This window comes from Halichoeres trimaculatus, unplaced genomic scaffold, assembly GCF_033239565.1.
Source record: "Halichoeres trimaculatus isolate MK-OKI-2021-1 unplaced genomic scaffold, fHalTri1.1 fHalTri1_scaffold_3, whole genome shotgun sequence".
Taxonomy (NCBI): Eukaryota; Metazoa; Chordata; class Actinopteri; order Labriformes; family Labridae; genus Halichoeres; species Halichoeres trimaculatus.
Window position 1 is genome coordinate 11121062 of NW_027437181.1, and position 27037 is coordinate 11148098.

Here is a 27037-nt window from a genome sequence, read left to right on the forward strand (position 1 = left end):
AGTGCAGCTGGTCCTTGCACCGTGCTACTGAAAAGGTTGCCAGGATTTCGGTTCGAAGAGCAAAAAATAATTTAAAAAAAGTCTCCCAGTGTCTTGGTGCACTCAACCAGTGAGTGCTACACAAGATGAAGACAAAAGGGTGACAGTCTAAGCTGCACTGGAGGTCCTCCTGATGAAGGCTCAGCCTCTGGAGTTTCCGTCCCTCAAGGCAGAAAAGTTCATTTGGCAGGATTTTCTAAGCATTCCCAAGTTGCTCAAGGGCTCTGCCTGGAAGTTCATCACTGCACAGCAGTTTAGTTGATGGTTGAAGGGAGAGGAAGGAGGAGTAAAAGGAGGAAGGAGAGGAGGTGGAGAAGCAGTTGGGCCAGCCCTGCCAGCCCTGGGACCTGCCCTGGCCGGCAACTGCAACTCCTCCTCTGGAGGAAAAGTCAGCTCAGCCTGGCTCCCTCTCGCCTCCCCTCAGTGTCTCCTCCTCTGATCTCACTTTTATCCTCAAGTCTTCTGTTGAACCAAATCTTCTTTTGTTGTGATACTCTACTTCTTCTTCTACTCTGGGCTGTAAAAGCTACAAGCTTCTAGCTTATCAAGCAGGAACTGGACTGGTCTCCAGTGTCTTCGCCCCACCAAATGGCAAGCCAGCCGGCTCAGTGGGGGTAAATATGTGAGCTCTGCCAGGTTTAAAATATCACCCCCTCCCCGGTAAACAGCGGTGGTGCAGACAGCCCTGCAGACTGGTTACCTCTTTATTTTTTGACCCTCCAACCTTTCTGTAGTGACTGATAGGAAGACAGGGGCTAAGAATACATTCTGGACATGCCTGCACCATGAGTAATGGCTTTAGTGTCTATCACCACTGCCAGCATAAAACAAGGCCAGCCAAAAAGACCTTGCTTACATTGCTGCCCCCCACCATGCTCCCCCGCTTGCCTCCATCTGAAAATATTAATGTCAGAGGGGATTATGCTTTGCACATTTGAAGTGGTCTTGGCTCTGACCCTCACAGGACACTGCTGCGATCAGAGCTGCTGTTAAACCATCCATCTAAAGAGGGTGGTGTGCTCCAAAGCCTCCTGATCCTGGCAGCGTGGTAGCAAGGTTAGATGTCAGGCTTTTTACAACCAGTTGTCTGAGACTGTGACCCCATCGAAAACTACACTTACACTAATACTCACACCATAAACACTGCACACCTTTCACCTTTTCATTTTATGCTGTAACAATCTGAGTGGAAAAGATCCTAAAAGAGCAATCCGAGGACTCATTTTATTTACACACTGCAGCGGCTCCCTGTGTCCTCGTGTTACTGTCTGCTGCCAGACTGGCGTTAACAGAGCGGCACTGATATCCACAAACATGCAAAAAGACCTCGTCCACATGACATGTCATATGAAGAAGTAGGTGTCAACTTACGAAAGCTGCTCAGCCTAGCATAGAGACAAAGGCGCCAAAATGGCACCTAGCCACGCAGCATACTGTACATAGGTCACTTAAATATCCCACATGGGAGCTCTGCTCTGTGTGTATTTGTTAGTGAGTCTGTTAATGTACTAGTTAATGACAAGGCTGTTGGCGAGCCATGGAAAGTCACCTATAAGGAAATACCCTCAAAAAAGTACATTAATGTTAATCTGAGCCTGGCTGAAAGTTATTGAATGATCCTGACTATCAGGAGAAATGTGAAGAGAATCAAATGGTCTTCTCTCGATCAAAAACTGTGCCTCAGCCTTTACGAGCAGTTAAGTTAACGACGAGAACACGAGGAGATCCAGTTTCATATAATGACGTCAATATGAATCAACATATCTCCCATCTTAAATTTCATACGCTGGAACGTCACCCTGCTACAGTGATGACAACAACTTCAAGGACCTGAATATGAGGGAAGTTTGATGTCAGCCATTGAGCTCAACAGCATTTATTCAAAGCAGTGTTTGGGCAAACATACACTGGATGACATATCCAGTTTTCTATCCAACTATATATACTTAAACAGTTGTGCTCTTTCACTTTTGTCTGGTGGAAAATTGTAATAATTATTAAGATTCTTAAAAACTAATAAATGAATAACTTTTGAAGAGGAAACATGCAAGACATTTTATGATTATCCATCCAAAAGATGAGTGTACAGTTTCAAGTCTCCATGAATATCTAGAGCAAAGCTTATGGCACTTCACCGCCATGACCATGACACTTTAAATAAACCGGTAAACTTTAAGTAAATCTGCATAAAAGACAAAACCTTGAAGAAGAAAGTGCCCCATATGACATTACTCCCTTCACAATCTGCTTATTGAACCCACTCTACTGCACATTGTGATGATGTTAAAGCCTTACAGAGTAAATCTGAAACAAACATGTGACCTAAAGTTTCCATTTTAACGCAGCGTCCTTGAGGACAAAACATCTCTCAACACGGGACGAGCCAGGTCAGGCCTCTACCTGTCCACACACATTATTCTGGGTCCAATAATACTTCAGCCAAACACTTTGTCATCTTCAACTGCAGGTTTTCGGCAGCTGTCAAGAGGCTGTGGGTCGTTCCAACGCCTCAGTTTCCTGCCTGTCACAGCCCCTGGCCAGACTAATGGGTCGTTAATGCGTCGAATGTCCTCACAGATGAAATCATCGGCAGGAAATATCGGCCTGGTGATCTGATAACAGACTGAAGCCAAAGCATAAACATAAAACTATACACCAACATGTTAAGTGATAGTTGTGTCAAAGGCCAAGCTTCAGTCACTGATGAAGTTTCATGAGACTCTGACCGAGGGGACAATCATGACCGTGGGAGATGTCTGCAGGCAGACACTGCCAGGTAAATTAAAACCTTTGACATTTTGTGGGTGATAGCAGGTATAATGATTACCATAACCACTGAATAGTGAAGCGTCTCCCCATGGAAACATTTGCTAATTAGCAGGAAACAGAAGTTGAGTCGTGTTTAATGGGTATGTCCACAGATTTACAAGATATAAGAGATGATGTGATACATGACAAGAAAACTAATAATAACATCTCATCAAACAGGCTAACATCCTTATGTGCTGCTGGGTTATTACAGGAGAAGTTGGGTTGAGTAAGGGAAGGGTGTGCTTTAGTTGTAACAAGGAAGTTAACTATTGTTCAGAACCTCATGATCTGATTTGGTTTGGATCCTTTAGGTTGTTGTTTGGTCATGTGCAACCTCAGTCCATACAACATGAATAACACACACAGTGGCCCCCCCCACTGGCCAGGAGGTGAATTGAATCAGAGGATTTGCCGAATTTATATGGAATTGGGCTGGGAATATTACGATGCACTGATTAATCAATATTTTTACCCACCCCTAGTGATGGCAATGCAAATGCACCAATTAACTGCAAAGTCACAACTGGGGCTGTGCCCGACCCAGGATTCTGTCAATGAAATGATGTATGTGTTGTATGTTGTATGTTAAAATACTACTCGTAGTTCACGTCTTTAATTTTTTAAGAAGTCATACTGGAAGTAGAATACAATATAATAGAATAGGAAGTACTTTATATATCCCCAAGGGAAAATTCAGGAGGAGTCACAGGAGCAATCAAGAAAACAAAAGTAAGAAAGTGTATAGAAAGTGCAAAAAGGTCCAGAACAAGATAGATGATGGCAACTTGTCCATCATTCTCTAGTCAGCCAGCCTCCACCTCCACAGGGTCCAGGACTGAGCTTCTTCATCAGTCTGTTCAGTCTCTGTCTCCTGTACAACGGGTGAAGCTCTTCCAGTGCGGCGTCGGTGTCTAGTGTTAGCTTTATTAGCCATGTCTAGCATTATGCTACTCTGCTCTCTGGTATTCCCTCTGTTGCTGGGTTAGCACAGCTAGCTTGTCCATTGTATTGGAGATAGATGATACGTTCCCACTAACGATGGATGGAAGGACAGGTCGATGTCGTCCCTTCTTAGCTCACACCTGAGAACCAGCATGTCGTCCTCACCTCCATCTCCTCACCTTGTCAGAAAACATCAGGCCTTGCACCAGTTAGCATTGACATGCTAAAGGCTGCCAACAGCTGAGTTCACATGTAATCTGACATGTAAACAATGCGGCCATGGTTACATGTAGGGTCTCCAGACAAACACAGGAGCAAAAATAGTAAAAATATCACTGAAGACACAACCAGTTTGGTGTCCATGACCAACAAATGAATCAGACAAAGTAATGATCCACTCCAAATGCAAAAATGATGAAAAAGAGATGAAAAAAGTTATAAGAAACAGAAAAATAAGAAAGAGCTGCTGTAACAGGCCCCTAGCAACTATGTTATCAATGTAGAAAACAAATGACACGCAATGTTACATTGAATACTGATGTAATTTTATTAACAGCACGTTGCAAATAATTTAGATAAACTGCTAGTAATTAGCATGCCATTGTGATAAATGTCCATTTGTCTGCCCATTATCTATAGTGCTTTTCCCATTTAGAGTTGCAGAGGGGACTGCAGCCTATCCCAGCTGTCATTGGGTGAGTGACAGGGTACACTTTAGGAAAGTTAACAGGCTAAAATGTAAAGATTTGCTAGTCACTGAAATTTAACCATGAGTTCTTGTGTTTTTCAAGCTTACAGTTATTCTATCTGGCATCAAAAAAGTGTCTCTAATGGACTTAAAAGGTCAGGAACACAAACAATGAGGGGTGGACCCAGGACAAATTTGCCAAACCTTATCTTCTAATGCCAAACATATACAACCCATATAACCAGCTCTGCAGCTACAAGAAGGGATTAATCTACCAAATACAAATTTCCTTCCATTTTTAGCTATGTTAGTAAAAACTGTGCATTCAGATGTCAAAATTTCCTGCTCTTAGCTTTTTGCGAGGATTCTCCTGTCTGCCTGTCTGTCAGCACTTTATCTTAATAACTGTTTGCTCAACAAATTACATCCAGCACACTAATAAAGCACAAGCAGATTAACCACAGCCATTGTTCATCAAATAGCAGATGAGAAAATAGCCCCCCCCCCCCTCATACACACACACAGTACACCAATCATTCTTTTTTTATTTATATAATTTGTCCTCAGTGATAGCTGTTTGTGACATCAAAATAGCTGCACACAGTGTGAATATCTTAGTGACAAGTGATTCATGGTGCAATATACCCTGGCAGCTAACAGCCAACGTCTACCTGTGTCAGTGTTAATGAGAAGCTTAAGAGCAAGCCCAAGTGCCAAATACTGTGCCATAGAAACTTCCAGACGTGACAGGAGGAAAAGAGAAAATGCAGGAACAAGCAATGCTGATTACAGTCCATAAGTTAAGTTTCTCATATAAAACACTTCTTTTCTCTCTGCAACAGCTCCAGACTGAAACAGCCAATGGGGAGCAGTCTGGAGCTTTCACTGATTAAGGGAGTAACATTACTTTGTCCCAGAGCTGATTGCTAGATTCAAATTGCTCTGTCCTGCAGCTACTCTCACAATCAGCAGGGTATTTCCGGGGGTCCTGTTAGCATTAGCAGGATTATAACCTCACTAACCCCTGATATATACACACACAGACACACACACACCTCTATTCTGTGACCATAGACCTGTGCATGCAGTGGTGCAACTGTCTGGGCATGTAGAGTGTAACCGAAACCCCTCAGGGGCAGAGACAGAGAGGGTGGAGAGAGACAGAGAGGGTGGAGAGAATATGTGCGGTGAATAAATATGCAAACGAGGCAAGACAGTGACAAGACAGCGTGATTGTGGTCACTCTGTCACTGTTAAACAGGTAAGTTGATGCTTCAGAGTGAGAGTCCACCTAAGCTCTCTCTGACGACCAAGGCCAGGTGTCTGTGGGACAGAGGTGCTCTGTTTTTGTGGATGCACAGGAACTTGTTGCATATGCAGATAAGCTAAACACAGGATGCATCCTGCTCAGCAGGGTGGGAGTTGGGTACACCGAGACAGACAGAAATGCCCTCTGGTGGTAAAGATGGAAAAGACAGCTCAAATTTATCAAAATTATTTTATCTGCTGGGATAAAGACAGAAGGGGGACCACTTCTCTTTTTCAAAGTTGAGTCTTTGCTTCAACGCTTTATTAAAGCTTAAAATATCAAGAAGTATGCAAAAGGAAACAAAGGTCAAAAATGCAGAAGAAATCTATTTGGAGAGCTTTGCCCTCTGCTAAAACTGATAACAGGTGATAAACGAATCACTTTTCATCATACTTGACTCAAGCCTGAGCCTGTTGAAACCACAATAAATCCAGTGTAGTTAAGAGAATTACTGGGATTCTTGTGGGTGACCCTCATAAGTGATATTCCAATTTGTGTTTCTCACAGATCCCACGGTGGAGAGACTAGTTCTTCCAGCAAGCTGTTTTTGATGACTCAGATGACCCAGAGGGCAAAGCTTTTCCTTTCTATTTTCTCTTACCTCCAACACCCACTGCCAGGATGGCAGATCAGCTGTCCAGCTGCTCAAACCCTGTGAACTTTGCTCCTGCTGTCGCCCCCGCTGGTTCACTCAAAACATGAGGGCCAAAATAAAGTCTCTGCAAGTCAACGGCATCATTCTTAAGAGAGACGTCAAGAAAGAGCACTTTGAGTTGTTGGTGTCTGAAAAATTTGATGTCTATCATTGATTTAAAGAATACTTTTCTGCTGCTTCTGTCAAAACCCTTAAATTCTTTTTCTGACCTTTAAAGTTCATTAGAGACACTATTGGCTGCCAGAGAGGATAATTTTATCTCAAAAGACAGAAAATCAACATGTTTTCAAAGCGGATTGACGGCTTTCACTGCCTGTTTTTGAAATAATAATCGCCAAGAGAAAATAACACAAAGGAGTTTACGACAAAGGTGAAAAAAAAACATTACAGAAAGGAAAAATAATGATTGTCAGCGGGAGGGTGATTTGCATCCCCCTTTCCATCTCAAACACTGTAATTTATCCCTCAATAATTTTCATCAGGTGCCAGAGAATGTTAAGGAACCATGCATTTTGTGTTTACAGAATTGTTTTCTTTCATTTTTAGTAAGCCATTATCAAAACAGCTAAATAAAAACATCCAATCTGGAAACTACTCAGAAATTTACATGTGCAATGCAGCCACAGTTTACAGCATATGTTTATTGAGAGGCTGAAGTCAATGCCGTCTGAAGTTGGAGGAATACATTTCTACCATTTGCAAGCAGCACCACTGGAAAATGAATTAAGCAAAGTAATGTACAGGTTAATGCAAATCTAAAAATATATAAGGACCGTAAATTAAAATAACGTCAGAATCTCCAAAGTAAAACGAGAAAACTGCAGTAGGGTTGTAGAAAGGGACTGAGTGTTCTCTTTTCACGAAACATGCTCCACACAGAAAATTCAGAGTTTCACAGAATTCTTCTCACATGCCCTGAAGTCAAAGATGAATTAATTTCAAGCACTACTATGGGCAAAAATTCCAGGAATGATCACAAAGGCCCAGCTCTGTAGCCTTGTGTGAGATATTAAAAAGAAACATTTCCTCTAAAATGTCAGCAGCCAAGCTGACATGTTATAATAGCCATCGGTGAAATAATAACGTCCCGAAGCAGGGGAATTAAAAACAGGCAGGGAAATGTGCTTCGGTGCAATGAGAGATATTATTCCAGCTGGTGAATGTGATGTGGAGATAAAAGGAAAAGCACATAGAAGACGGAAAACTGTGGGGCTCTGAAATGACTTTCTAGAAAAAACTATTGAGGTCACCAAGGCAGAAATGCCAACATAAATTAACAAGGTAGTAATGTCCATAAAGAGCTAATATCGTTACAAAAACACCAACAGCATTACAAGAGGGAAAGAAAACAGAAGCACAGACTAGAATAACACAGTATCTACCTCATGTAATAGTGGTCCTTCAGTGTAATGTGGCTGAAAGGAGCAATGTGAGGAATGAAAGCTATTGTTTCAATCTCACCTAGGGAGAAAATCATGAGGCAATCACCAAGGAAACGCTACGGGAGTCTTACGCTTGAGATGCCCGTATTTGGTTACATGACAAACTCTGGGGCATGCTGGTACTCAGGCACAAGAAGTAGTTATGATGCTTGTTTGGCCAGTCACTATGACTAATCACACACAGGCTGAGAGAGGAATGTGACGCAGGGATGGACACAGCTGCGTAAAAACACTGACATCCAGAGGTGAACTTCTATTTTATGCAAATATCAAACAACAGTTGCTTGGTCGCTGCTGTAATTTCACTTTTGTTTGCTGCAAAGAAACAAATCACCTCAGTCAGAGATTGCAGATTTCCATAAAGTCATGCAACAAACCCAAGTTAACTAGCACATCCTGATAATAACATACAGGAAAATTGGTTGTAATACTCCTTAAAAAGTAAGTGATATAAATGACATTTGAGCTTCTGACTGTCGAGAATCAAGGAAGGTAATACAAGTCCTGAAGACAACACATGACTCCTGTAGTGTGAGATAAAGAGCAGTTGGGCGCAGAGCAGGTAGGGACATGTTTTTCTGTTAAGTTGAATTCTCCACTTTGTCTTTCAGATAACAGAGCTGTGACTCAGCAGGGACTTCCAGGGTGCCAAGTTTCTTAAAGTCATTTTGTTCAGATAATCTTATCAAATGGGGTCCAAATTTGATTTGATAACTTTGTGGAGAACTGCTTCCAAGTGCTAGCTTCACAGTTTTTAAAACAAGCTTGGTGAATTTGTAGAAGGAATATATGAGACTTAAATGGCTCCACAATGCAATGACTTCTGAGAATAAGGCAGCTGGATGCTCCTTAACAATTTCAAATTTTGGGGGGTTATAATAACTAGGAGTGCATCAAATCCTGGTATTAGGTATTGGTCTGACACAGACTCAAAAAGTAGGATTGTATCTTGGTGACGCAGGAAAGATCCATAGAACAGGTCTAGTCTAGTGCTCATCAACAAAGAAAGGTAGGTCTGTGCATTTTTGCAAGGCAGAGCTAAATATCATAAAGGAAAATAACTACAGCAGCTCAGTTTGAAGGTATTTCAGGAGGAACAATGAACATTACATGAGGGTCTAATTAAATAAAGAACATCACGTGGAAGCTGATGTCAAAAATGTCATAGCAACTTGCATGAAATTGTTCAGTTCATCGGTGAGGAGTACAAAACACACTTAAAGGGGACATATCATGCTTGTTTCTCCTTTTCACTATGCCAGACTAGGATGCCTGTAAAGCATTTCTGCCCTCAGTACAAGTCATTTAGTTCCTTCATTGGCCCACAATAGCGTTCTCAATATCCTCAGTTTAGGCCATTCTGAAGATCTGGTTGAAACGCACCGTTTCGAGAGTGACCTCCAGTAACCTCGCAACCTCACAGCCCTTTGAGCTCTGATTGGTCAGTTCTATCAGAGGGGCGGAGGGGGTAGAGCCAGGGGGCGGTTTTTGCAGCATGGCAGTATTTACAAAATCGCCATATTGGATGGGAAAGACCGAGCAAGTTTGCTGTTTGCCAAAACTTCACCGTAAAGCATTGATAGCACTAATAAAATGGCAGAGTGTAGGATACGTCCTTTTGTATTGGACCCCGAGTCAGACCCGGATGGTTCTGCAGCTGTCAGTTCGTCACTAAGTTATTACCGCCCTTATACTCGGCTCTTGGTGGGTGTATCCCTCGGTTGCGGTTGTGTGACTAACTGACTTCACAGAGGAGGAGCTGCTTTATCAGATTACTCCAATAGAAAGAAAGGATCCTTGTGTCGTCATGAAGGTCGAAATCTCGAAGCCAAATGGCAATGACCTATTTTCAGAGGCATCAAATCTCGTTCTAGGATATCAGAAATAATACAGTATCTCATTTTTTGAAAATTCAGGGGGTGAAAGGTCTTGTTTTCAACTTTATTATTTTATATGTAAGTATTAAATCACGGATCAGCATGATATGTCCCCTTTAAAAGGTGGATTGGTGAGTACCTTGATCTGACACCATGTCACCCTGTAAATTTAAATAATATCAATCAATTATCTAACCCTAACCCAAATTATACAAAATAAAAGAGTGATAAATTCTTAAGGCTGCAGTGTTTGCAGACGTCTGCCAAAAATGTTATCAAACCCACGACTGCCAGACAGATCAAGTTGTAACTGTGAGCGCCATTGGGTTAGCTGTAGAAAAGAAATGAAGGTAATTTTGTTCTCGTCAGGTGCAAGAGACATGATGGAAGTTAACAGTGGGACCAAAAAGTTTTCTTCTAGCTGCTAGTTTCAGCTGACTTCTTTTTTAAATTTGAAACATTAGTTAACCAAATGTGACACAGTTTGACAAACTTTCATGAAATGTCTCAAAAGAAGAGAAAAGCCTTAGAAACCTGTGTCAAGGTTATTTAGTCAAGGTGTACAGTGTTAACCTGAAAGTGAGATGTTAAAAAACAGAATCACGAGTTTGGCTTACACACTTCTTTCACATGCTGTCTCTTTTTACATAATCCATTTAGAAACTAGAGGAACTCCTCCTAACTACATGTCCTTTAAAAAGCAGAGACACCTGTCTAATCTGCTAAGAGACAGAAATATAAAAGCCCACACAGAGCACAGCGTGATGAGGCTTAGTCTGAGCCATTTCACAGCAGTTTGTCCCTCATCAGCACAATCTTTGTGCTCCTGTTGCGCAGCATGCATGACTGTATGGGTGTGGGTGTGGGTGTCTGTGCATGTGTGTCAGCTGCAGGCCACCCATACTCAGTCAGCCAATAATCTCACAAGCAAACCTCCCCCAATGTTGATAATCTCCTCACCCTTACCCCAATATACACATAATTCATGTTACTGCATGAAGAGTTTGATAAAGACCCTCATTGAAAAAAAAATAACAGAGCAGACACAAACAAAGACACGCACACACGTGAACTCTCACGCCTCCTGTGTACTCTCCCAAAGAGTCAACTCCCCACTCCACGGAGGCTGTCACTGGTGCAGCATGGGAACGGATAACACCACTGGGATGACCTCATGGCTGCCTGCTGCCCCCATGGAGCCAGACACTAATCCTAAAAACACAGACCGTCACGCTACTCCTACGGCCACCACAACATCCAGCCTAAAACAAACTTGTTCTGATCCCGTCTGAGAGTGGGCTTCCTACGGTGAATATACGTTTAATGCCTATGTGAACAAATACAATGTGCTCTGCTATATTACAAAGAGAACATGCAGCAGTGAGCGATTATTATACAGAAACACAAAGAGCTCAGTCGGACCTTCTGCCCACCTTCCTGTCACTAAATTTAATTTTAACTTTTCCAGGTGCCCTGATGACTTTAATAACCTCCAATTACCCAAATGTACACTTGTACCACAGAAACGATCAAAACATTTTTTCAGATGCAAGACCTCCTCAGACATTTCTAAAACCCCCTGTTGTGTTCAGAACAAAAATGAAGCTTTTTTCACTTCTCACATAAGTTTCAAAGAATCATAGTGTTCCCTACTGATGCCACCATGAAACCAACAAGACCGCCAGGAAGAAGATCACTTATTCGTATAAAGTTAATCACATGTGCTGGGCGTTGGTGTCACAGAGCACACAGGGCCTTTGTGCCGTGAATCCCTCCCATGGAAAATGGAAAGAGTTATAAACTGGGCAGTCGGATTAGATTACACACCACAACACAAATTGTATGCATATACGAAAAATTCTGAAAATAGACAAAAACTATTTTTATTCCAGAGCCATAATTGTACTTAACACACAAACATATAAACACTGACTCAGCACTAAACACATAACTTATGTGCTTTTGCTTTTGTTTGTATATTTCTGCCTACTTGTTTTAACAATTTGAAATAAAATATGTAATAAATTCAGTTTTTGCACAAAAGGATTGCCATTAAGTTTTGTTGTACTTGCTGCAGTGAAAACTAGAAATGCAACCAACTGGTTTTGAAGTCCCAATACCAAAACCAGTTGGGTGTACTTAGGTCTTCACTGACAACCTCAGACTTTTCTCAATTTGCAAACCAAGGTGAGATAAAGCATTTTAAAACTGCCTGTATCATTTTCTTTACGGGATCACAAATGTGTAAATGTGTGGTGAATAGATCTACAACACCTGCAAGAATCATAATCTAGCTGTAAATCTCAGCAGCAGAAAAGTGGGGGATTAATTTAGCACAAACTGCACTTTTTTGTCAGAATTGATAGTGAAACAAGCCTAAATTACCATCAAAATTCACGTCATTTTTCCTCTGCCAAGAAAAAATGCAACAAATAGATCTGTCTCAAGGATTGGTCCCTTACTTACACTTTACTTGCCAGTCATTTGAGCTATGCCTCTGATTGGAGAAACTCATGATCTTAACATTTTCTTAACTGCAGAGTCAAAAAAAAAAAAAAAAAAAATCACACCTCGTACAGTGTGCGTCAATAGGAACATTTTTAATTCAGACCCAAGTTGCTTTTTGAACCAGGCTGTAATTTTTTTTTCAATGTTGAAAAAGAGTGTTTTGTGTTCGTTTTTTGTTTTTTTGGCTTGGTGTGTATTTGGTTACTAGTCTTTCTGGAGTTAGCCTCATGCAGAGCGTCAACCAACTGCAACTTTTAGCACTTTTGCTAGTCTTCATTTTTTTAAATTGTATGTTGCCCCTTGATTGGCCCTTAGTCACTGACACCCAACCGAAGGTTTTGAGTCTGTGTTGGACTGATATCAGACACGGGATCATAGCCAGCGAACGCACAACAGTAAAATGTACACACACATAGCACGACACTGTCTGAAGTTTTACCCGTTAAACCCAGATGCAACATTTACTCATTTTAACCCTTAAGACGACATGTAGGTCGTTTCAGACTGTCATCACTTTCAAGACACATTACACATGAAACGCACTTTGATTCGCTGAAATACACAGGGAGGAGATGAGGTGTATGTTTTTGGATGCGCCTCATAGATGACACTGCTCAAAATTACCCATATGTTGGCTTCTAGTCTGTAAAGAGTTGGACGATACGCATATGCGGCTTTCAGCTCTAAAGGTAATGTACATGTTGCATCCAGTCTAAATTGGTTTAATTCTTTCAACTAACCACACACTCAAAAAGCCACAAGTAGAACCTTTAAATAATCCTCTGCCCACCAAAATTGTCATTCAAACCTTTTAGAAAGATAAAGAATAGACATGTTTATACAGGTCAAAATAAATTGGTACAACTATTGCTCAACAAAGTAAAAGACAAATGATGACGAACCTTTGAAAAAAGCCACAAATAACTTCCTCAGCTCCCATGCTACGAAGTACAACAAAGCAGCAATTTTATATTCAAGTACAGCCCTCATGGAAGAACGGGAAAATGTTTCTGAAGAATAAAATTGGACACTTTGACAGCCACATTTTCCATGTGTGACAGCAGTCTCTGCTCCATTGTTTACCATGAAAAACATCTTCCAGAAAAAACAACAAACAGACCAGTAATTCAATCTGACAGGCGCTTGTCAGGGGAGTTTCAGACAGCCTTGTATTCTTCCCCAGCATAAACTCAGTAAACATTCAGTCAATACCCAACTCAAACTCAAAAAGAAAACAAACTCAAACTTTGAAAATGATGAAAAGAGAGAGAGTCTTTTTAAAACCCTAAATCTCTAACCCCTGTCTGAGCGGGGTCTTAAGAATGCCTGCTGCGTCCTCCAACTTGTTTCTCCTCCTTAACTTGTTGAAGGAAGTTTCAAATTAATCATATTTGGCGGTGTTCAGAGTTTTTAAAACTTCGCTTGGAAAAGATTCTTGAGGGGTTAAGAGAAAAGAAAACAACTGGGACAACACTTAAGAAAAATCAAATTTCTCATCATTCTCAAATATTTCAGTCTTGAAAATACTTATTCTGCTGAGCAGACATCACAATATTGAGTTTCAAGGGCCTTGTTATCTTTTGCTAGTAGAATACAGTGGTTATTCTTTTCTGTGCTACTGCGCTGTATTAGGAAAGCAGTCTGAATGTGTGCTGAGTGTTGCCCTGGGGTTAATATTGCTTGTGATTGCAGGTATGTTCGGGGAGAGCACATTGTTGTAATATTAGTTTTAGTTCTGATGACACACACAAGCTAGAAGTAGTGCCTATTGTTGTATTCCTAGTGAACAGACTGGTCCTGAACCCAGGAGCATTACCAACTATCCACCAACAAACCTCGGACCCTGGAAATGTGAGTATTTTAAATGTTGTGTGCTGTGGAGCAGATGTAAGAGCTTTTCCTCAGTGTCCCCCTGTCTCTGTGTTAGCTTCAGGGTGCTAACTGTAGCTGCAGTTAGCCTGTTGTTTTAGCCTGTGATGTTACGGTAAACGAGCTTTGCTGTTTTCTAAACATTGTGCACTTGGAGCTCGTGGCGCCGTTCTCAGAGACGTGGAAGAGCGAGGGCGGTATCAGCGGTGACTCATCTACATATGAAGGCCACGCCCACTAAATCAGACCGTTCTGAACAGAGGGGCTATGAGAGCCTGGAAACAATGCTGCTGTGCTTGATTTATTGGCTTTTTGGACCAAAACATGTTACCACCATTTCATGAAGACATCATTGATCCATATTTAACTGCAGAAAAGGAGCAGAATATGGGACCTTTAAAACAGGAGCCAAATATGGAACTAAATCTGGAATAAGCAAATAAAATCTCAAAAAGTGCAAAAAATATCTGCAGCCCATTATGTCATGGGTTTATTATATCGGCCAAATTTGGTGTGTAAAGATAATACTTTATCTTTAAGCCAATATTGGCCAATACCAATAACATGCTGATAACATTGTGCATCCCTACACGTCCATCTTGCACCCAACTTGGCCAATACAGAGAGCACTAAGCACAAGTGTCCTATAAACCATGATACTAACTAAAAAATGAAGACTTTTCTCTGTTTCTGCATGTACAGTTGTGGCTGAGAATGGAAAACAGTGTTATTATATGGTTAAAATTACATCTGCTTTAGGCCTTCAGCATTCACTCAACCTATTATTATGTGCAAGTTTCAAATAACTTGGTCCAAGCTTTCTGTGCAAACCATACCTGGGTACAAGGTGTCCATGCGTAACTTTGTAAGTTTATTGTCACAGTCAGAATGTATTGTGTTTTTCCATTTCTCATAAGATGCTGTAAAAATTGAATGTCCCGTAATATGGAATCACTAAAGTTCATTTCTTATCTTTGTTTATCTTATCTTGTCTTATCTTATCTACTGCTGTGGCTCTGCCAGGGATGGACATTTCAAGAAAAACACAAATATCAGAAACTGTAGGAGTATGACTTTAAGTGTTGTTGCATCCTCACCGCTCACTGACATGTGCAAACATAAGAAGAGGGAGGGATCCATAACTGGGCAACTGTCATAGATATGTTGGTTATTTAAACTTGGCGCAATAAGTGAGGCAGTTTGTGTTTGGTGGATTTTTTTTTATTATTATTATTTTTTTTTTATAAATGCTTCTTAGCAAAAGATCTTATTTGGAAAGCCTCTTTATTTCCCTTTTGTATAGTGCCACATTTGTTAGGAACGTACATTTGTGGGATGAGTAGTACAGCTGAGTATCTCGGTTGCACCACTGAAAAATTTGCCAAATCTTCTCTGCCAATGCCAAACAGCTCATTCTACTGTTGCTGTTAACTCTGAGTTAAGTCTTCAGTCCTAGTGTTCAACTTTTAGTCAGCAGCTAGAGAAGAATTTGAGTTCAGACAGCTGTCTTACCCAGATATGATGACTTTTTATGAACCTGGACTTGGTGTTGAGGACATTTTGGGTGTTTGGAAAATAACATTTCACAAATCAACATTAAATTCTGACTAATCCTGATTTAATATCAGCTATAAAGATGAAGAAGATGAGATAAAAGTCGTGACAACCTCTTGTTTTGTTACTATTATTATCTTTTTTTTCATTCAACACACATTGGAATATTTGAAAATCCCAGCCCCACTCTAGAGTTATTCAGTTGTCCAGGACTCTGACATGGACTCTTTGTACAATTCTTCAGACGGACAAAGCATGTGCATGTGAAATGCAAACTACTTTCCAATGTTCTGGAAGGATTATTCACCATCCATTCGAACAGCAACCACACAAACAACTGCATAGAAAAGAAAAATACATTCATTTTCACTGTGTCCACTGAACACAACTGAACCTCAAGGTTGGATGCTCCTGTTGTCTGTTCAGCCCCGTATTTCTACTGAACCTTTATACACGCAGCTTTGTAAAGTATAAATAGTCGCATATGAAAGTTTTCCAAAAGACATTTTTGCTCATACATTAAATCAAAGCTGCTGTTCACAGTGCTGAATTTTTCAACAACTGAGGGATTTTGAGAGGGATGCTCTGATTAATGTAAAGGTTTCCATCATTCTCCTTAAAAACAAAACAAAACACTGAAACCAGACCTGAATCTAAACAATACAGTCCAACCCTGGCTCTTCCATCCTACCCTGCAATCACCGGCCCCTCCACACCCTGCTCTCTGCTCTGTAAGAGAAAACCACTTCAAGGGCGAGAGAGGCACTAACATTTCAGCCTTCAGGTGCTTGGCTGTTGGGGGGAAGGAGGGCAGAAAGAAAAGGTGTGAATAGGAGAACAAAAAAGCAAGGAAAACAAAAGCAGTTAGTTTTTTTCTCCAAAATACTGACTCAAAAAACTGTTCAGGGAAATACGAACAGTGCAGCAGGAACATCAAAAAGGCTTGCTGTCATGAGAGCTGTGATATAATCAAGCTAACAGTTAATCTGAGAAGGCAGCAGAAATTTAATGAATGCTTTCTTTCCAGTTTTATTACACTGTGCTGTGTCTCTGACTGGGAGAAGCCTTTCATCAGGTGAGTAAGAACCCTGTACTGACAAAGGTTTTTTAAGCCAAATGACCAGTGCTGACAACTGGGTTTGGTTCAGTGTTAAGACTGTGCTCACAGCTGATCAGCAGGTACAGCACGGCAGCACAAACATGTCTCAGTCTATTATTTTTACTAGAATTTTGTAAAAAAGTACAGTGGAAAGAAGACAAATGGTTCAAAAATAGTTCAACCAAAACAGCATAGCACAGAGGTATATAGCCCAATTAAAGCATGAACACAGACGCTTTGCTGTTAACAGCAGTAGAGTTCACATGGATTTATAAAACCATAAATCTCTAAAAGCAGGACTCAGGTCTCATCACTTCTCCTTATTGAGGGCCCAAAGCAAGAAATTAGATGCTCATTTACTTGAATGGGAGCGTCATTAAAGGTAAGCAATGGATTCAGCTAGAAGTGTGTTGTAGGGCATGTTGTCCATGTAAGGAGGGAATAATCTTTCCCAAGCCCATAATACTGCAAATGAACAGATTTTGAACTCTGATGCTAACGAGCTGACGTCCTTAATTAAGCCATCCCTTTTAGATGGCAGAGAGGAGACAACAAAATCATAAATCAACAAACTCCACAGAATATGATCACATTGATGTCCACATTTTACGAAAGACTGGGCAAATAAACCAAATCAATGGCCACATTTGTAAAAAACATGAAGGATGAGCAGTAAAGCATCAGTTTGGTTTGTCCCAGTACGGCACGCATGTTGTGGCGTTTCCACTGACTAATCCCGAGACAGATCTCCAAATAGCCAAGACGAACTGTCCCACCTTTTTGGGACCCTTCCATTGGGGTCCCAGACTAAACCGATCTGAACTATAACTCTGCAGTTGATTGGTTGAAAGAATCATCTCTTACTGTGCAACAGTGGCTGTATTTCTCCTCACGGCACAAAGCCTTCCCTGAAACAAAGCTTGATTGCACTTTGTAACAAAGAGCTACATGCCAATCACAGAGAGGACGAAATGCTGCGTATCCTCCATCTATGCTCTTTGTTTACTGTGTCGTGTTGTTCTTCTTCGTTGGATTTATTAGCAGGGTACACTGTGTCGCGCTGCGACAGCGTCACGCTATTGTTTAACAGCTGCAGCTTTCCGCGCCCGGCTTACGCGCTGCCTAGCACGAGAGGGCACAGTTTGCTGTGGAAACGCAAATGGGATCAGGCTTAACTACACCAAACCGTGCCAAACACTACCCGAGACTAAAACTTAGGATTATGCACCCATGTTATTGATAATTTACTGCCACACGAGGACTGAGCAGCTATTACAACGACAAGCAAACGAGTAACACAACTCAAGAGTACAAACGTTAGGAGGGATGGGTATTGTTAAGATTCTATTGATACCGATGCCCTTATCAATTCTGCTTATTGGTCTGACTCTTAATCAATTCCCTTATCAATTCCTCCTGTGAATTTTCTATGTACAAAAAGTAGGCTTTACAGGTTTTCAAAATGTAATTGAGTTTATAGGCAAATAAATATAAAACTGATCAATGTATCTGGATATATCATATAAAACATATAAAAGTAGAAATAGGTAAAAGTTGCATGTCAATTTATATGCCAACAGTTGTAGTGTTTTTCTCTATTACTATAATGTGATTGCTCTCTGCCCTTGTTAAACAAGTAAACAGACATCCATCTGATTACTGAATCCCCGTCAGTCTGGCTTGCCTCATCAGTTGAAAACATTTCCATGTGATAAAGCTAAGGAGGAAACTTTAGCTCAAAGGTTTTGTTTCCTATATTTACAGGCCTAATATCTCAAAGAAGCATCTTGACAGATAAGCTTCTGGCCATAGCTTAGACAAATTAAAAAGCAATGAGGTAACAAAGAGCACCTGATCTGTTGATAATATGTCTTAAGATAATATTTGTTTATAAGTTATAGCTTAAATAAATAAAGATAGAATCAAATCTCAAAGGAGCATTGAGTCTAGAAAGGGAAAATCACCTTCATCAGAATAATGCCTTCCTCTGACTGTCGACCAGGATCAGATTGTAAATGTATTCGAAAACTTAGTCTGTTATCAGAGATCCTAATCATCAGCTGGCATAAACACAACTTTGTTTTATCACACACCGCAGGGAGTGCTGCACAAACCGACATGTTGGATTGACCGTGAACGCCTGAGGACTAAATGGGGTGTGACTCTGAACGACTGTTATAACAACCCACGCTTCAGAAACATTTACACATCACTCACATGTTTCTCTGTGTGGAAGGTTGCACTGTGTATTACAAGTGAACACAGAAGAGAACAGAACAGAGTTGAATAGATCTGTCTGATGGATCGGCTCTTTGCCACTGTTATTCAATCTAACTTTTTACCAGGATTGGATCGGTGCATGTCTGTCTGAGAGTACTGAAACACTAAAAGAAGAAAACATTTCCAGGTTAGGGCTGCACAGTGGGAGTCAATGAGCGTCTTACTGTCAATAAAGAAAATTATTTTAGAGCTCTTTCCTTCAGTATGTGTTAGGCCTGTCACGATAACAAATTTTGCTAGACGATAATTTTCCAAAATATTATTGCCGATAAACGATATTATTGTCAATATTATTTTGATTTTTTTTTCCATTTTTTCATTGATGTAATTATGATAAATGGGATAATAAAGTGAGTACACCATATCAAACGCAAGAAACTTTAATTTCTTAAGAGTTTTTAACTGTCATCAAAAGGTCAGGATCTTTTAAATAAATTAGATAAAACAAAAAATATAATAAATTTAACAAACAAGAAGAAGAAGAAAAAATACAATGAAATTGTGTTGAAATGGACTCTCTTTCAGAAAAAAATACATGTCAATGAAAATAATTAATACTAATCAAAAACAATTAAACATAGACCCTGTCTCTAAAGAAAAAACAAAACTCCCCCCCCAAAAAACCAACAACAATAAAAACTAAATAAAATAGAGTTTATACTGTTCCTGAATTGTTTGTAACATGTACTTTTTCCCAGTCAATCCGTACTGTCTGTCAAACATTTTTAACATTTCTGGCTTTCAACCGTATTGAAGGGCTGCATTTCTTTGGCAATGTAGCTGTCTTTGAGCGCCCACCATTTGGCGCTTTTATTTCTATTTACTTAGCAGACCAAAAGCCTCAGTAAGAGCGGATTGTCAAAGAACAAGGCTCAGCTGCACCTCCCCTTCTTCTTCTTCGTCGCCACTATTTTCAAACAAATGCGACATATCAGCTCGTTGGTGTTTATGAGCTCACACTTTGTTCATACTGATAAAAAAACAAAATATTCCCACACTGGGACTGTGGCAGGCGGCTTAAGAACCGTATCTTTCGTGCCATCACTCATATTAGCGTGTGTTTCCTCCTTACCCCTCAGGACGCTCACTTCAGCTCTCTCCGTGTGTATGCACGAGCAGCCCCGTCTTCACCCCAAAGATCGCATTTTTGACAGATGCTCACTCCGCTATAAATCAGCTAAATCCGCTATAGAACCTATGCACCCCGATGTTAGGACAGACAGACGTAGAGAGCCATCTTCTCATTCAGCCTCTTTGGTCGAAAGAGAGGAGGCTAACAAACATGCATGCACTTGTTGAGTTGAAAATGTATTAGTTTCGTTTATAGGTTTAACAGAGAAAATGCACATTGAATTGTATTAAGGAGCCAGTTAAACTCGACCTAAAATGTGTTTATTATGACTAAATAGTTTATTCAAACTCAAAATAACTGAGGTAAAAATTTGCATGGGCTTTTTTTGAAGAGGATGAAACCATAATTAAAGAATTAGTATAGGGTTAATCCCAATTCTATCTTTTAGCCTCACTTAAAAGCAAGGGTTCGACAAATTTACCATGATATGTATATTTTTAGCATATATCCAATTCCTTGCTTAAATTATAAAAGACCTGTAGAATTTCCTGAATGATTGATTTTTGGAGTGTATTCAATAAAACAAGAATACCTGCAGAAACTGTGGGCTGCTGCTAATATGCACATTTACAATACATATAACAACACGTGTTATTGCTTATTGTCTGCTTTCTGTGCTTTCTGATATGACGCAGAGTTAATACAATACTTTTGCACACATCACTGCCACCAACTGTGAAACCAGAGGCACATGAACATAACGCAGAGTCTGTGTGCTCAATATGCAAACAAAACCATTAAAGTGTTTATAGTCACAGCAGTTTCTCAGGCGCACAGTGTGTCCATCACAATATGCTGCATCTTATAAAAAGAAAAACATCACATGTAAATACACAATGATTGAGAGATGTTTTCTTTCCTCGACATCCTTTAGACACAGGAACAGCACACGTCACGCAACAACAACAACCAGCCAATCATGAGCCAGCCCCCTTAAGACGGAGAAGAGCCTTATTTCCTGTTTTTAATAATTAGACAACCAGACCTAATAATAAAAGCATGTGTGCATCTTTATCTTCATACCCTTTTCCTTGAGGGATGACGAACTTAACACGTGGTGTTCAAAACTCAGTCACAGCGTCAATACAATCAATACTGCAGGAGGAAAAGATGCTGAAAAGATAACCCTCTTTGTTCCAGTTCAAAAGACAGGGAACAAACACAGCTCTTGAGAGATAATCTGAAATAACATAAACAAGCCTTACAAAGCCAGGCACATTTTTGTTTTATTTCACTGAGGCCTGGCAAGTCCATGAAGCAGTCTAGTTAAGAAACACAGACTTAAGTTAACCTTCAGTGTAAATAATTTGCATTCAGATACAGAATCTCTTTCAGAGACATGATCCAGTGTTTTCCAGTATATTCTTCTGATATGGTGTATGTTAGTGCCACACACAAAAACTCTGTCAAGTCTTCATCCAACACAGCAGATGTTTGTTGTGACAACAGAAGGAGCGTGTGACAGTCCATGCTAATCCCCAAACCAACCAAGAAATCCAGTTTCTCACATTTCCCTCACAAAGCTCTCAAAAGTAAATGAGTCCAACCAGGTTCATATAAAAGCTCAGACTCCAGCAGGTGATTTTCTTACTTCCATCTCCTTTTCCTGTCTGCTGTTTGATTTCTGATAAAAGCCTTATCAGCATACGGCAATTCATTTATAAAAGAACATCGAGGGTAAAAAATAGCACTTGCTTTATTCTATCTTGGCAATAGGTTACCTAATGTACCACTGCACTCAGCTCTGCATTGGATTGTGGGATTGTGTCTGTAGTGTTTGGACCAAGCACAGAAATGATTGAACCTTGAAGATTGAACCTTTCCAAGACGTGCTGCCCTCACAGAGTGGTTATGTGCCATTTTCAGTTGATGTAGTAAAAGGGTTGGTACTTACGTAGCACTTTCTATTCTTTATGAGAGGTCAAAGCACTTTTACACTGCTGGCCACATTCACCTATTCACAAATCACTGACAATGATACAAATCAATCAATCAATCAGACAACAACAACCATGTGTATTCTTGTAACAAAATCTCCATTTCTCCAGCTGAAAAATGTTTTTCTTGATCTTCGCTCAGTCACAGTGTTACCGCTCGCCAACTTTACTGTTGTTTATGAGTGGTAGACATCCACAGTTTGAACTTGTTAGATGGGGTAGTCCAGGAGGTTCCCCTGAATTATGATTATGAATTCATAATTCATAAGGTTCGCACCTGTGCCGCTTTCATGGTGTAATTAGTTAACTGGCCGATTATTGTAAGTCGTGCATGCGGCGAACTCTGAACCCAAACGGGCCTTTCCACAACAGAACGTTAGGGCTAATGGTACCAGTAACGTGCATACAGGCCCAGGTCATTTGTGATGGTATCCGTTAGTTGACGTTCAAGCTGGCTAACTTAATCAATCAATTAGAATTTATCAGACACATTTAAAGGTCATAAGCTGCAGACATAGGTTGCATTGTATCAGCCACGCTTCAGAGAAAAATAATCTCAGAAACAAACAAAAACTGGAGCCATGAGTAGTTAAAACCCAGGCCAGCTCTCCAGTCCTCATCCTGCCTGGTGTTGAGGAAATGCTCTGGTATTTTGTTTCCTAGTGATCAGGTGTCCCGCTTTGTTTCCCACATTTCTTTAACAGCTTGGCAAGCGGGTCAGTGCGTTTGGCTGAAATAACTTGAATGGTAATGACAGAGTAGTATAAAACAACTTAAGTAGTTTCTTTCTTAAAGTTTTGTGGTTGATTTTTTTTAGATTAAAAAAAAGAAATCCCTAGGATAAGGAGGAAAGGAGATAAGAAGTTTTCACTGTGTAAGGAGTGACAGAGTTTCTGCAGGTATGTTTTTGTTTCTCTGGACAAATAAACTTTGTACATTTGGTATGTACCCTCTACTCTTTCACTTCAAATATTTTGTTTATATTAGTAGATTTTTCAATCAGTTACTAAACCAGGAAAAAGTGAGTTTCCCTCATGGGCACCAAGCCAATGAAGAAGGCATGAACATTGAAAATTAACAGTGAGTCTGTTACTGTTAGTTCTGATTTAGTGATATTCATTGGATATCTCAGGTGTTGATGATCCAAATTGATGATGGTTAATGAATTATAATTCTGCCCTCATCTGTTTTTGACCTATAGTGATGTCAGTGTTGCTCACATCTCTCTGTTTTTCATACAGTCATCAGCCTAAGCAGAGGAATTCAGTTAAAATCCAAACTCAGAGCGGTGTAAATGTTGCATCATTTTCCTCCATGCAGCACTCCTCGAGCCTCTCCCGAGGTTTACCTTTTCACACAAATGATTCTGAAAATGCTTCAGGAAAAAAACAAATAATTGTCTCTACTTCGTGTGGAAAGGCTGAAGCGACTATCAATGCAGACACAATACCACACCACTCCTGAAAGGCTGCTCCCTTTAAAAAGGGCCAAATGATTTACCACACACAGCTCCTCTGGCTTTGTGCCTTTCTCATGGTAATTGTTGGGAGCAGAGCACAGAGTGCAGTGCCAAACACCCACTACATGTCGTACTGTGCAGAATTGTAATGACTGCTCAGCAAAGTTTAGAGAAAGGATACATTAACCACACACATTACTGTTAATGTTATTCAAGTAAACACAGTTTAAAAACACCTTAGAGTATTACATAAAGCTATGTTGTATGTTCAGGATTTATTGTTGTAAAACATGCAGACTTTAGTTCGACCAAAAATCTTTGTAACATTCCTGCAGGGACACAAAGTGTATCCATGGTGCCATGGAGCCTTGGCAGCTAAATGAGCCCTCCTAAGGCTCACCCCTCCAATAAATATTCAGCAGGTTAGTACCCTGCAGAGAGTTATCTGTACCAGTATGTGCCATATATCATATGTCATACACAGTTAGCTGAAATGTTGGTCTGTGTTTCAACACTTGGGGACCATACAAGAGGAGAGTCACTCACTCAATCTCTTGACTGTAATAAGGATATGGTGTTTACTTCAACTAAAAACAACATTTCAGCCTGCTGCCTATAGTGTGAGATAGTTTCTAGATACAGTTGCAGTGTCAGGGGTGAGAAGGGGAGGAGACACACACCCAGCAAGTCAGGAGCTATGCTGACTGACAGCTTTGACATCCTTTTGTCTTAGTGAAAAGAATGAACAGCCTCTTCTTGTTACAGAGAAACATAAAGCCTGAGCTTCCATTCACTTCCCTCTGCATTGTTCATAAAACTTAATGAAATATCCTTCAACCCCACAATGCATCTCTCACTTCTGACTCTTGAAGCTAGCCTTAACAGCACTACCATTTCTTTTGAATTGCATTGTGCCATCAGCAATTTGTATTTACAAGATCTCTTTCAATGTTATCCACACTGAGGTCAGATCACAAAGTGAAGAAGACAAAAGGACATGCTTTCCTACATCTATTTATACCTTAATTAGTTTGTTAACAAAATAAAAGCTCCATGAGCCTTCGTTCTTCTTCTAGCAACACAAAGCAAAGACATCTGTTGTCTATTTGAAAACATGCAAGAGGTAGAACATCATGTGATTTTTATAATGATTTCCCCAAGCTGAAATGTTCAACACGCTTCAGTTTCAGTCCCTCGGAGTGATGATTTACTGCTTTTTCTGTGGATATGGGGATACTCAGCCATACCAAGCGGTCAGATTTCAGAGCAAAATGCTCCCTCTGCTTATTCCTCCTCTTTGTGAGGCTCCACAAGTGACACCGACTTTTGTGGACAAGCAGCAGCGTGATGCATGATGAGTGAAGTATGATCTTCCATTAACTATAATTTTATTTCAAAAATATCAGTCAGTACACTTCAATACACAACACCTTCTTTGTCCTCATGCATTTCAGATAGCCACCCACTTTATCAAGACACACAGATGGCTGTGACTAGTTAGCTTGTTCTCAACAACATAAGAAACATGCCGGGGCTAATGGCAACTCAATCTTTGTCAACAGAAACAACACTATTCTTAAATAAGTATATATTTTGTATATATAAATCATGATTCGTTCATTTAAACCTACTCACACTCACATATTACAGTGTTATTCTGCTTTATGCCACTGTATGCAGCTAAGATATTTACACTGCACCTTTAACCACTACTTATCATCTTTTATAGCCAACCAAAGGTGGCAGACTGCTTTATGACAAACATCATAAATACCTGTCCCAGTTTGTTGCGGCGTTTTGTATGGAAAAAAAAGTATCTAAACAAAATATCGAACTACTTCACAAATACACTCCTTAATGAGTTTAACTGCAGCACTGTTTTCAGATGGTCAACTTTACAACTTCATCTACTTCCAAGGTGCACGGAGAGGAAAAAAAAAAAGTCCAAAAAGGAAAAAACCTCCAGCACACTGTGACTTTATTATACATAATAAAGTTGTACTCTTAACTTCAAATGCTGGTGGATTTTTACCTTTTTCAGTTATTAAAAATAGCAACATTTTTTTTAAAAAAAGGAGATCCATCATTTTAGTTTCCAAGTATTTCCCAATTCGAGCTTAACTGAAAGAATGTGCTAATTTTGTTAGTCAAAGATGATTTCTCTGGAATCTTGGCTTGAGTCTGGAAAAGTGAGTTATTTGAGGACATTTTCCAGGGTGTGGACCGGTGTGAAAGACATTTCCCTCATTATTTACCCCGAAAAACTGGCAAGCTACGGGTATAACCCATATTAGAACCAAGTTTTTTTTTATTTTAGCATACAGCCTACATCTATTTAAGAGTTGCTTGAATCAAATGAATGTTGAATTTCAGCCTATCCTTTACAGATCGTAAAGTACTATCTTGATAACACACGTTGTGTTTCAAAGTGTGTGGGTGAACACACACACAGGGTGAAGGCGCTTTACTGCACTGATTTTCTGTCTTCCCAGCCACACTTCAGAAGAACACATCCAGCTGCTTTAGATTAAAGCCAGGCCATAAAAAATCATGAACCTGGATTCATGCTTTGTGGTGTAACTGTGTCAGGTCACATCCAGCCCTCGCGCAGAGGTGCAGGTGGCTGCTAGTGTGTTTTCCAGCAGCAGGCTCCGTGGGAACAAGAGCGCGGTTAATGTGGTTGTTAGGGACAGGAGGTCGGAGTTACAAACAATAACCCCTGCGGTGCCAAAACACAACGAACCGTACCATTAACGTTTACGACTAACAATTCAACAACAAGGCTCGAGTAAACTAGCAAAACCTAGCCAAATAAAGAAAAAACAACTTACTGTGATGGTAACTTCGTGCTTTTTCAATCGATACTTGAGGCTCTTCATCTTGTAAACGTTGGTCCCTGGGTTTTAAAGTTTCCTTTGGTAGTTAAAATCATAAATAGTACAAAAAAACTTCCAGAAAGTTCGACGTAGTAAGTTTTCATCTGTCCCTTTTTCCTCAGACGAGTTTCACCTGACGCCTAACCGCAAACTCTGATCGCACTTTGATTGACAGGCGTGAAAGCCAATCAAACTGACGTACGCATCTTCGACCCAGTTCTAATCCAATGGGCTACGTTTGGAGGCGGGACTTCCTTATGAAGTGGAGTTGGGAGAAGTTGGACACATCCTGGGACAGAGAGGAAAAACCTTGAGTGACGTCAAGCGTACCTGGAGACAGACACCACACCTTGGTAAGGTGCTTATTACAAAGAACGAGGTATTTATGTGTTTATTTGTCTATCTTACAGGAACACAGCATATCCATTGGCATTTCTAAAAATATGCCAGAGCTAACCAGAAGGTCAGTTTTCATCTCTAAGTGTTAAAATACGCTAACTTAAAAGCACCAAATAAAATAATGCAAAACCGAATAATATTAATGGTAGAGTAGTAATATT

The 27037-nt window shown here is 40.2% G+C and overlaps 1 protein-coding gene across 5 annotated transcripts in view; it reads right to left on the reverse strand.

Annotated features, from left to right (window-relative positions):
• Positions 1-26699, reverse strand: part of uacab (uveal autoantigen with coiled-coil domains and ankyrin repeats b) — a 48905-nt gene extending 22206 nt beyond the window's left edge. For 3 of the 5 annotated variants that reach the window (XM_074666232.1, XM_074666231.1, XM_074666228.1), the window contains exon 1: positions 26433-26698. In XM_074666232.1, coding sequence (XP_074522333.1) covers positions 26433-26480 — 48 coding nt within the window. In that variant the 5' untranslated portion in view covers positions 26481-26698. Of the gene's footprint in view, positions 1-26432 lie in introns of all 5 variants that reach the window. The other 2 variants (XM_074666230.1, XM_074666229.1) reach the window with 1 other exon arrangement.
• Positions 26700-27037: the final 338 nt, after the last annotated feature.